This window comes from Haemaphysalis longicornis, unplaced genomic scaffold (genome assembly GCF_048455015.1).
Source record: "Haemaphysalis longicornis isolate Haplotype H1 unplaced genomic scaffold, Haemaphysalis longicornis Haplotype H1 scaffold_12, whole genome shotgun sequence".
Classification (NCBI taxonomy): domain Eukaryota; kingdom Metazoa; phylum Arthropoda; class Arachnida; order Ixodida; family Ixodidae; genus Haemaphysalis; species Haemaphysalis longicornis.
In genome coordinates, this window is record NW_027526225.1 from 72824268 (window position 1) to 72835135 (window position 10868).

Genomic DNA, 10868 nt, shown 5'->3' on the forward strand with positions numbered 1-10868 from the left:
CTTTTGTCCCATCCGTCACCTCCATCACTTCTTGGGAGCTCTGGTTGTCTCCCCCGTCGATAGTAAACATGGAGGCTGCCCAAGAAGCTCTCTACAAACACGTGCACCGGATCCGCACGGACATTCTGTGGTACTAAGTGGCTACGGTGAATTGAACACTGAAATTAGAACCTCGACTTAGGTCCGGCGTTCAATAAATTTTGTTTCTCTCTCTGCAGATACCGTGTCAAGCTTGTGGTACCTCACCCACAGAGAGGCATTCTTCAGGGAGCCGTCCTCTCTCCTACATTGTTTAACCTCGCCACGCACCGTATCCACCGTGCTGTAGAATCTTTTCCGAAATTAATTACTCTCTGTATGCTGACGATATCACTACCTGGATCTATCGCGGCAGCCCAGGATTCATTCAAGACACCCTTCAAGCAGCTCTCACCACTGTTGATCAAGCAGCTCGCACTGTCGGTCTAGCTTGCTCGGCTGACAAAACTTCATTGCTTAAAGCCACATTGCTTAAAGCCTCCCGTCGTTGAAACCCACCTCAAGCTGTCCATCATTACGACACCACCATTCACCCACAAAAAACTTTGAAAGTTCTCGGCTTTCACATGAAATCTGATAGAGGTGGTGGTTCGGCCGAACTACGCAGTCTCCATTTAGATGAACCCATCCTTAACATGATGCGCCGTGATGCACCCATCCTTAACATGATACACACTCCACGGGACTCAAAGAAGGACCTTCTGCTACTCCGCGATGATCTTACCTCCGCATTCTTTATCAAGCACCGTATGTCGTCCTGACGCGCACCTTAGAAGGGAAGCTTGACGCTGTTATGCGCAAAGTGACAAAGATATCTCTGTGTCTCCCGATAACAACTAGCGCCACCCGACTTGCGCAACTTGGTGTTCTCCCTACTGTTTCTGATATAATTAAGATCCATCGCAGCCACCAACGTCAACGACTCTCCGCAACTGCAACAGGTCGTCATATCTTACGCCCATTAGGATACCCGTCCCGCACCGTCCCCCCCTTCCCGGACGTCAACCGACTCCTCTAGACAGCAAAATTACCGCACCCATTCCCCACCACATTGACAAGGAACGCAATCCCAAACGCCGTCTTATTCGTGCCGCATACAAGAAAATAAACCGTGGTACCGACAGCCGCCACGTATTAACAGGCGTGGCATTTGATGATAACCTCGGTGCGGTCGCCTTCATCACTTCATGAGGTATTCACTACTCCATCACTCGACGCTGCACCTCCCCAGAAAAAGCCGAACTTCTTGCCATCATCAACACATCCCCCACCCGCACGACCAACATTTACACCGATTCCAAGTCAGCATGCTACCACCTGTCCCAGGGTCTCGCCTTCCCCTCTGCCTTATCCCTTCTCAACAACGTTAAGACCCTTTCACGTGCACTGGATCCCTGGTCACGCAGGCGTTGCAGGGAACGAACACGCTCATCAGCTTGCCCGCGATGCTCTCCTCCGATACCCCGTCGACTCGCGCGGCACAAAAAATTGTCCTCCTCCTCTCCTCCCCACATGAGCAGACCTAAGCATCCGTCGCAAGTTCCTTCCCCTCCACTCAGGGCTTATCCGTCGCAACCAAGTAATCATTTGGCAGGCACAAACACATTCACCTCGCACACTCACTCAGTTATATCTATTCCAACGCATGCCAGACACCCCTGTCCCACTGTGTCCCCACTGCCTTATTCCCCATACGGGAGTGCCCTTACAGTCCTACCTAACCACACAATTACACCGGAGACTGGCTGGCTGTTGTGGCAAGTTTCCAAGTTTAACGGGAACGTGCGGCCCACATCATCAGGGCCTCAACGGCTGGCTGGACAGAGGCGGCTGAATCATCCTTCCCACCATCCCGCTGCCAATAAAGTTTATATTCATCCATCCATCCATCCATCCATCCGTCCATCCGTTCATCCGTTCGTCCATCCGTCCGTCCGTCCGTCCATCCATCCATCCGTCCGTCTGTCCGTCCATCCGTCCGTCCATCCATCCATCGATGGCGATGCCAGCATACAGACGTTGTCGGAACTGAACACTGTACGGATGTCTGGTCAATTACCGGTTGAATGGAAGCACTCCCTGGTTCATCCAATTCCAAAGGCAGGAAAGATGATGACCCGTATCAACACATGCGACGTTTCTCACTCACTTCTACGCTTTACAAATTCCTCGCGTGCCACTTGAGCACGCCGGCTAAAAGCCGTACTGTGACGTTGCGCAAACAGAATATCGACCAGGGCTTTGTACCCATGTCCCTTTATGCTCCTGCATGGATTTCATTTCATTTCATTTCATTCATTTACTCTAAGAGGCGTGAGGCTCCTAGAGAGGAGGGATACAATAAAAAATAAAAAACAAGAGAAAGAGCAGGGCAGTTACAGTGATTGCTGACTGCGGACTTGAAGTGCGCAGCGTCGCTGACGGAGACGATTGGGGCTTGAAGGTGATTCCACTGCAAGCTGGTCATTGGAAAAACGAGTTCAGGTAGAGGTTTATTCGTAAGTTCGGCACAGCAACTTTTAACGGATGATCATTGCCTGGTGATACGTATGGTGGAACTGAAAAAAAGGATCGTTTTAAGGTCTGATTTGTGTAAAATATTTTATGGAAAACAGATAGGCGGGATATCATACGACGGTTTGCAAGATTAGGCAGCTGTAATTTTTGTTTCATGTTAGTGACACTGGATGACCTGGAATAATCAAAGAATAAAACGAGCGGCCCGCTTTTGGATAGCTTCAAGGGTAGAGACAAGATTGGCGGAATGCGGATCTCATACAAAAGAGGCGTATTCAATCTTTGGACGGACAAGGAAGGACGGACAAAGCTGCCGTTTTAATGAAGTGGGAGCTCGAGAGAAATTCCGTCGAAGGAAGCTGAGCATGCTGTTCATATTATTGGTAATATATTTAATGTGGGGTGTCACTAAACGTTACCGGCAGCAGGGGACGGCGCAGGAGCAAGATCTCTCCCTCCCCCCCGTGCTTCTTGCAGTGGACATTAAGAAGCCTTTCGATACCATTCGCCGTACCGCTGTTATAGCTGCTCTGGACCACTGCGACGCACGTGATTAACTTCGCGACGAGCATTTTCAATGGCCGGACATTTAACATAAGAACGGATGTGCAGAATTCGCGCGTGTTCACGAACACTACCGGTGTTCCCCAAGGCGAGATCCTTCCACCCACCCTATTCAATTTGTAATGAGAAAGGTAGCCAAAAAACTTCGAGATCCCCAGCACCTGCAGCACACCATGTATGCGGATGATATTACCATCTGGGTGAACCCCGCAAAATGGCGCTCGACGCGGGTGACGTCGTTTTTAGTCCAACGTGGTCTGAATGTTATTGAAGCATGTCGTCCTGCCACCGCAATGAGGCTGTCACTTGATAAAATAAAATTCCTTGTCATTGGGGGCTTCGACCACCTGCAAGCGCAAGTGCATTTAACATTGAATGGTCAACCAATCGAACGTGCTGCCGACAGACGCATAGTTGGCGTGCCGCTGCTCGAAGTACAAGGGGCAACCGAGTGGCTCCCACTGCTGAGAATTTTTTGGAAGTAGCATCTTCAGATTATTAAGAGAATTGGAAGCCGCTTTGGAGGTGCGACGACAAAGGTACTACGTACCCTCATGCAGGTTGTGCTTATATCAAAGGCCTGTTATGGGGCAGTATGCTTCGCTCTAGCGAAGGCCCAACTCTAACAGTTGGACGTTCTGAACCGCTAAAGCCTCAGAGTTATTACCTGCCTACCGAAGCACACACGCGAAGAGGAACTTTATCGTTACGCGCGCCTGCCCTCACTTGAAAATATTATCACGGAAAGGCCTGAAGCACACGACAGGAGACAGGAGACGTGAAGCCACCCGCGAGGGAAACCTGCAGAATTTGGCTGTCGGTCACCTCGACCGGCTTCACACGCAACAACCGTCAGTCGTTGCAACATGGGACGACGTCCCAGTTCGAGGCCCAAAGCCACTGTCACTCTCCCATGGCCCAGAATATCACCAGCAAGCGGGTGCAGCGGCATCCGCACGTGCCGATCTTCAAGAAGGGACAGTCTTCAATTCAAGTTCTTTCGGCTCATTTAATTGTTCGTCTCGTGACCCAGACGCTCTCATAGTCAGCACCTCATGCTGTCAATCCTCTTTGATTGTACTGGACCTACGTGCGCTCTTAACCCTTTCAAGAGATATGCTGTTTTGGCAATGATGATCCTGCTATCTGCACGACAGTGTTCACGTTCAGAAAATACCGTAAATAATACAGAAGACGCAAAGACTGGCGTCTTTGGGCACGAGTAATTTACGCAAGAAGATTATCACAACCATTGTTGTGGCCGCGGCGGCCGCTTTTCTTCTAGAACCGAAACGCAAAAACGCCACCCTCGTGTTCAAAATTTTGGCGCACATTAAATATTCCCCAGGTGGTCAAAATAAATTCAGCGACCTTCACTACGGCACGCCTGTGTAGATTGGGCGCGTTAAATCCAATAATAAATCTTTAAACAACAAATATTGGCGTTTTTCAGTTCTTGGATGAAACCAGCGACTGTCACAAAATGTGATCTGGTTGGTTGGAGGACAACACCGAAGCGCAGACGATAAGCCACCACACCAGCCGCGGGGCTCGTGACGTCTTTATCAAGCGAATAACGCTAGCCGCTCGAACGTCGCCAATAAAGTGGTGTCCTCTAACTCTCGCCTGCTTCATGGTTTTTACAATTTTGTGCCATGAGCAGGATGGAAGAATTACACCATTGAAGGCCTCTACCGATGAAGCAAGCCCATTGAAGAGGATGGCATCATCTCCCACCAGAACGTCGTCTCTGCCTACCGAGCCGTATCATGGACCGTCTGAAACGGAAACGGGGTATGCTCCGCGCCTCGACTACAAAGATCATCCGCGAAATGAAGGCCATGATGGAGGTGACCCCACTACCAATCTGTGAGCTGGCTAAACAGCTTGATATGCTTAAGCGGAAAGAGTTTACATTATCCTAAATAGACAAAGAGATAGAGCCCCTCGTCCCCGATTAAGAACTAGGTGATGAACTGAGAACAGGAGATGATTACCGGGATTCTATCGCACGCATGGCCTTCCGCGCTGAAAGACATCCTCCAGCCGCATGCCGGTTTAACACTTCGTGTGGTAAAGGCCGCAACTTCACCTCAAGAACGAGTTAAAGTGAGATTCCCCAAACTTGAGATACGCTTTTTGACGGAGAATTCATACGGTGGCCTGCATTTTTGGACCAGTTCGAGCCGACGAGACATAAGAACGCATGGCTGAGACGTTGACAAATTCAAGTACCTGCATAGCTATCTGAAGGGGGAAGCACAAGGCGTCATCAGCGGATTACCATCAACTAAAGACAGCTACCCCATAGCTATCAAACTTTTCCAGCAAATGTTTGGAGACAAAACCGTGGTTATCAATGACCACATGATCAAACTACTAAACCCCCAAAAAGTAACCTCCTGCGACAACTTGAACGACCTTCAGACGCTGCACGAACGTGTTCAAACTCACTTTACATTACTTCAGAACCTGGGAGTACACATCGAGTCCTACGGAATCATGTTGAAGACTGCGCTATTACAGAAGTTGCCCTATGAGCTCGTGCTGAGGTTCAACCAGTTAACGTTAACAAGGCCACAAGCACCGGGAAGAGAAGAGCCTGGTGAAGTATCGACGTTACTTGAACTTTTGGGCCAGAAAGTGGGAAGTCGGGAGATCACTTCACTAATTACTTGATCAGACATGCCTACCACAACAAAACCACACCGGAACCAAGTCAAGAAAAACATGCAAGTTTCTTCTTCCACGCTAACGGTAACGATATCCCGCCATGGATGTCTTCTCTGTGAATCAAACGACCACCTCAAAGACGACTCCCGCGCTCAAGTTACATGACGAAAAGAGACCGGGATTGTGAAAGCAAGGTTGTTGCTTTCGCTGCGCCAGGACTTTCCACTGCGCCATGGATTGCAAGAAGGCAAGAAAATTCTCATGTCGGAATTCTCATGTAGGAAAGGATTCCTCATTTGTCATTGTGCTATCCCAAATGGAAACGACCAACACCATAAAAACTGACGACTGTGTCCACATCAACAGCTATATCAGAGACACCCCCGAAGACGGTTTTTGGGTGGACAGTGCCTGGAGACGCGACACTTACCTCACCAATCGTAGGATCAGAAGTGGTTTCCAGCTCGCCCGTATCAACTGAAGGACCAGAGTTTGATCGGGAAAAGGCCTCTTTGGACGCGGACCAACCACGAGCTACAGACGAAGAATTCGGAAAAGTCCATGGGTCTTAAAAGTCCTCGCCGAAACCGAAGCAAAAGCCGATACGAAAGAACTGATTACTGATTGTAGGGTTTAACGCGCCGACGCAACGCAGACGATGAGGCGCGCCGTAGTGGAGGCCTCCGGATTAATTTTGACCACCTGGGGATCTTTAACGTGCTCCGAAATCTCGAACACAAGGGCGTTTTTGCTTTTCGCCTCCATCAGAAAAGCGGCCGCCGCAGCCGGGAATCGAACCCGCGACCTCGTGCACAGCAGCAGAACGCCTTAGCCACTGAGCCACCGCGGCGGGTCGATACGAAAGAAACCACCGAATGTTTATACTCGACTTCACCGCCTGAAGTTTCATCGGCCAGGGCACTCTGTCAACGTTGGAAGCACCGAGAACACCTTCTGGACAGACCATGTAAATTAGGGTGGCGTAACAAAAACCTGCACGTGTTTCGCCCCGAGCACACGACTTCAAGGGAGTCTCCAGTCCTTCTCTACCTCAGAAATTCCAATCATTCGCTAAGCGATTTCCAGGTTCAAGATATTAGCCGTCTGAAGCCAACCAGATCCATAATACTGCCCCGGACCGTAGCCTGTTACGAAATGTGATCTGGTTGGTTGGAAGCGAAGGCGAGCAGCCACCGCATGAGCAGCGGGGCTCGTGACATCGTCATCAAGCGAATAACGCTAGCCGCTCGAACCTCTAATAAAGCGGTCTCCTCTAACCCTCGCCTGCTTCATGGTTTTTAACAAAGACAAAGAGAAACACAAGGACAGCCACTGGTCAAACAAAGTATGTTTGATATCAAGAAGGGTGAATATGAACACTTATCAAAAAACAAGAAAAAATCTTGCTCATGAGTAAAACAATTAAGGTTGCAAAGAAGCGCGGAAGTGATAAGAAAGGGATTGGCTGTGCTGTCAACCACAAGAAACGCTACGTCGCCTCCGCAACGGGTGTTGTGTACAGCATTTATTTATCCTGTGGACGAATATTTGCTGTACAAACTGGCCGTTGTATCAACGTGCGTTTGAGAGAGCATGAACTGTCATTGAAGGCCCTCCTCCAATCACCCAATCTTTCTTCACATTGCACTAAGTGCAGGGGATGTAAACCTGATTTCCCTACCACTGACATTTTATTTAAGCACTGTGAACAAATGTCCTGCGTTATTATGGAAGCGTTTCACATATCTAAACGAGGAGACAAGTGTATCAGCCAAGCAAGTGTGTGTCTTCATCCCAAAGAGATTGCATATCTGCGCGGACCTTAACTGTAGCCGTTCTTTATCTAGTTGCCTTATCACCGTGGCCTTTGTGAACTTCTTTCGCTCGTGCGCAGTGTTTTTTTTATTTTTGCGTTATGTGTTTATATTTCCCCTTCTCGATATTAAACAGTCATTGGACTGGCGGCTGTGGTTATAATCTTTTGTCTTTGTTTAAGTTTGCGCTGGTTTCATCCAAAAATACCTCTTTCCGACTAGCCCAGCTTGCAACCCTTCTTCTCAGGAATTTATTTTTTAGGCTTACTTAGAGCTGAAATTTGGGGCACGCTTCATTTTTGGATAAAACCTGTAGTGTGAAAAATTAAGAGATCGTCTTAAGCAATATTAACTAGGGTCAAATTTTATCTGTCACGTAAAGAGAAACTCGGGACATTATAAGTTTATCCGTCATGTAAGTACGGAAAGTGTGCACGAATTGAAGGTCTGTGAAAATCAAAGCGGTAAGATGGCACAATTGTTAATGCGTTTCAACTAATAAGAACCGTGACACTACTTCCACCTCTCTTCATTTAAAAAGTTATAATAAACAAAAAATATGCGGAAATTTATGGCACTAATTACTTCAAACGACCTTCGCCCGTGTCCGCGATGGCAGCACTAAGAGCGTTCACATCGAACTACGCGCCCCTATGGCTCCCCGAATGAGGCTCTTCTATTCGCGCCGCTTGAGAGCCTTGTAGGACGGACGCCGGATGTCGTCGGTGGGAAGGCGGACGTAGCGCTCTTCCATGGCAATGCGCCTCAGCAAAATCTTCCCAATGAGCGCCAGGACCAGCGCGACCGTGGAGAGGGCGGCCAGCGCCTGGTGGAAGAGCATCGGCTGCCGCTCCAGCTTGGCCCCGACGCAGAGCGGCGGAAAGGCGGAACTGGCGCAGGCCACCAGCATAGCCAGGGCAAAGCGCGAGGTCGAGACGCCCGAGTAGTCGTGCAGCAGCAGCAGTGTCGACGGCATGCTGGGGGCCATGCAGGCGCCGACGACGGCCGTGCCGATCCACAAGAGCCGCGTCTGGTGGCCGAAGAAGGCGCTGAACCCGGTGGCCGCCACGAGCAATGCGTTGCAGAAGAGCAGGGCGCCGAAGGAGCCGCGCTGCGGGAAGCAGGCGATGGAGACGCCGCGGACGGCGGTGAAGGCGGCCCAGAAGAGGCTGGTCACGTACGTGGCGGCCGTCTTGTTGTGGCCAAGCAGGAGCGCGAAGGGGGCCACGAGCTGACTGCACAGCGTCTCCACGGCCAGGCACGCGGCCAGGTAGAAGAAGAGCAGCACCACGAAGCCGCTGCAGGGGAGCACGGGGCATTGGCTCTCCATGTCCCGCAGGTCCTGGTGCCCGGGGTCCACGAACATGGCGACCAGCGAGAGGAAAGCGATGCAGAAGGCGTACACACTGATGAGCCAGTACGCGTACCCCACGTAGATGAAGTCCTTGTCCTCGAGGTTGTTCAGATCGCTCAGCGGGGCCGGGATCGCCGAGTCTGCGGTGACGATGCTGCGGTCCGTGATGAAGGGCTCGCTCAGCAGCGGCCCCAGGACGCAGCCCAGGCAGAAGGTGAACGTCAGCGTCCGCACCAAGAACCCGCTCGCCTCTCGCCACAGCGCTGATGTCCACAGGACCCCGACTGCACGAGCACAGTATTGACTTGCACCGAAAGTGCGACTGCGCAGAAGCGCACACAATTGCGCCGTTGCGTGTACCTGACCGTATCGTGGCGAAAATAACGGCCCTGTTCTAGTGGAAATGGCTGAAATGACAGAGGCGTGGTTAGACAGGTTACAGCAGACTATGAAGACGATGCTCGAAAACTGATGCTAACAAATGTCCGATCAGCCCGGATAGAAATTTATAGTAGGGGCAGCATTTTGAATACAAAGCATTTGTGCGTTTCCTCATTTCAGTAAAACACCTTGGTAGGGGGCGTGAACGCGCGCGCCACGCTGAAGATATCGAATGATTAGCACTATCCATTGCGCAAGCGAACCGGCCGTAAGCTGTTAGGTTGACCAATCGAGATATTTTCCACACCTTCCAAACCGCATCACCACACGGGCTCAATCGGTTTGCTCAGTGCGCGGTCGCATGTGGTCGGCAGTTGATCGGCTCACTTTGTGACGTGCTCTTTTACATCATGACTCAAATTAACGGTTGGAAGGAAAGAGAGACGCCAGCTTCTCATTACTTATTTCTAATCAAACAGTGTTCTTTGGGCAAAACAGACAACCCCCGCTTTGCTCGTGGCGCTGGGCCCTTTCACACTTAGCGCTACCGTAACGACGAAACCCTCAGCAGCGACCACGGCTTTTCTGAGAAGAGTTGCGAGGAACTCGCGGCCTTGGCCGGCTCCGAGGTGGCACATAAGGCTGGAGTGTACCAATAACCGCACTCTGATTTTATCCGCACTCCCACACAATTTCCTCCTCACTCTTTGGCGGCAGTTTCATTCGCTCTCATCCTCGCGCTCTTTTCGCTGCAACCGTCGTTCATCATCCGCTGCTCATTTTTATCCTCGCCTGTACATCTTTCACCTTTCAGGTCACCTTGAACCTTTTCAGGTATACCTGCGCTCCTAGCGTTTGCTCAATTTCGCCGCGGCAATGCCACGCGCAGGACAAAGACTGCACTTTTCTATAAAAAAGGGATTCAGAAGAAATATTTCAAGAAAATGCCGGATTCAGGTTATCGAATCGAATACCGAATATCATTCCTCAGTATTATTGTATTTTTCAAACCACGCAGTGTTATTTGCGGGCTCCGGTACTATCGGGAGGCAACAAATGTGAACTAGGAATAAAAAAATCTGAAGAAATTCAGAGAATTGTCTAGTAATGTGGTGCATTGTTATGCCGCTTGTCTATATACTGTGAGTCCTTTACACCCCATTATGGCTATAAGTAGCGAAAGACCATAGATTATCTTGTTCTTTTCAAATTTTCATTTGTTTCTTTCTGCCAATGATTTAAATGTATACCATTATAGCAATGAAGTGTCTTTACTTCGCAAATTATATTTTTTATTCTTCCGGAGATGCAAAGCGTAGCGCAGGGTATGTCCATTCACGATATCTTCTATTCGAATTTCAGAAGTTCTTTTGCGGAACTTTTTCGTTTATTCTTCGGTTTGGGGGGAAGATGTAAAGACGGATATTTTTTATTTTGTCCGATCGTTTTTGTGGGTTTTATTTTTCTTTTTCTATTATTTTTTGCTTTTTAAAATCCTGTCACACTAATCATCTTCATTTAGGCCA

General features: G+C 49.6%; 1 protein-coding gene across 1 annotated transcript; it reads right to left on the bottom strand.

The window, feature by feature from the left end:
- Window positions 1-8263: 8263 nt before the first annotated feature.
- LOC144162021 (sodium-dependent glucose transporter 1-like) lies at window positions 8264-9463 on the bottom strand. Its single transcript, XM_077692546.1, has one exon. It carries the CDS (start codon window positions 8971-8973, stop codon window positions 8284-8286), a length of 690 nt encoding a protein of 229 aa, XP_077548672.1. The 5' UTR covers window positions 8974-9463; the 3' UTR covers window positions 8264-8283.
- Window positions 9464-10868: the final 1405 nt, after the last annotated feature.

Coding starts and splice junctions, on each gene's coding strand:
- LOC144162021 (XM_077692546.1), bottom strand. CDS start 8,973: ATGTTCGTGGACCCCGGGCACCAGGACCTGCGGGACATGGAGAGCCAA.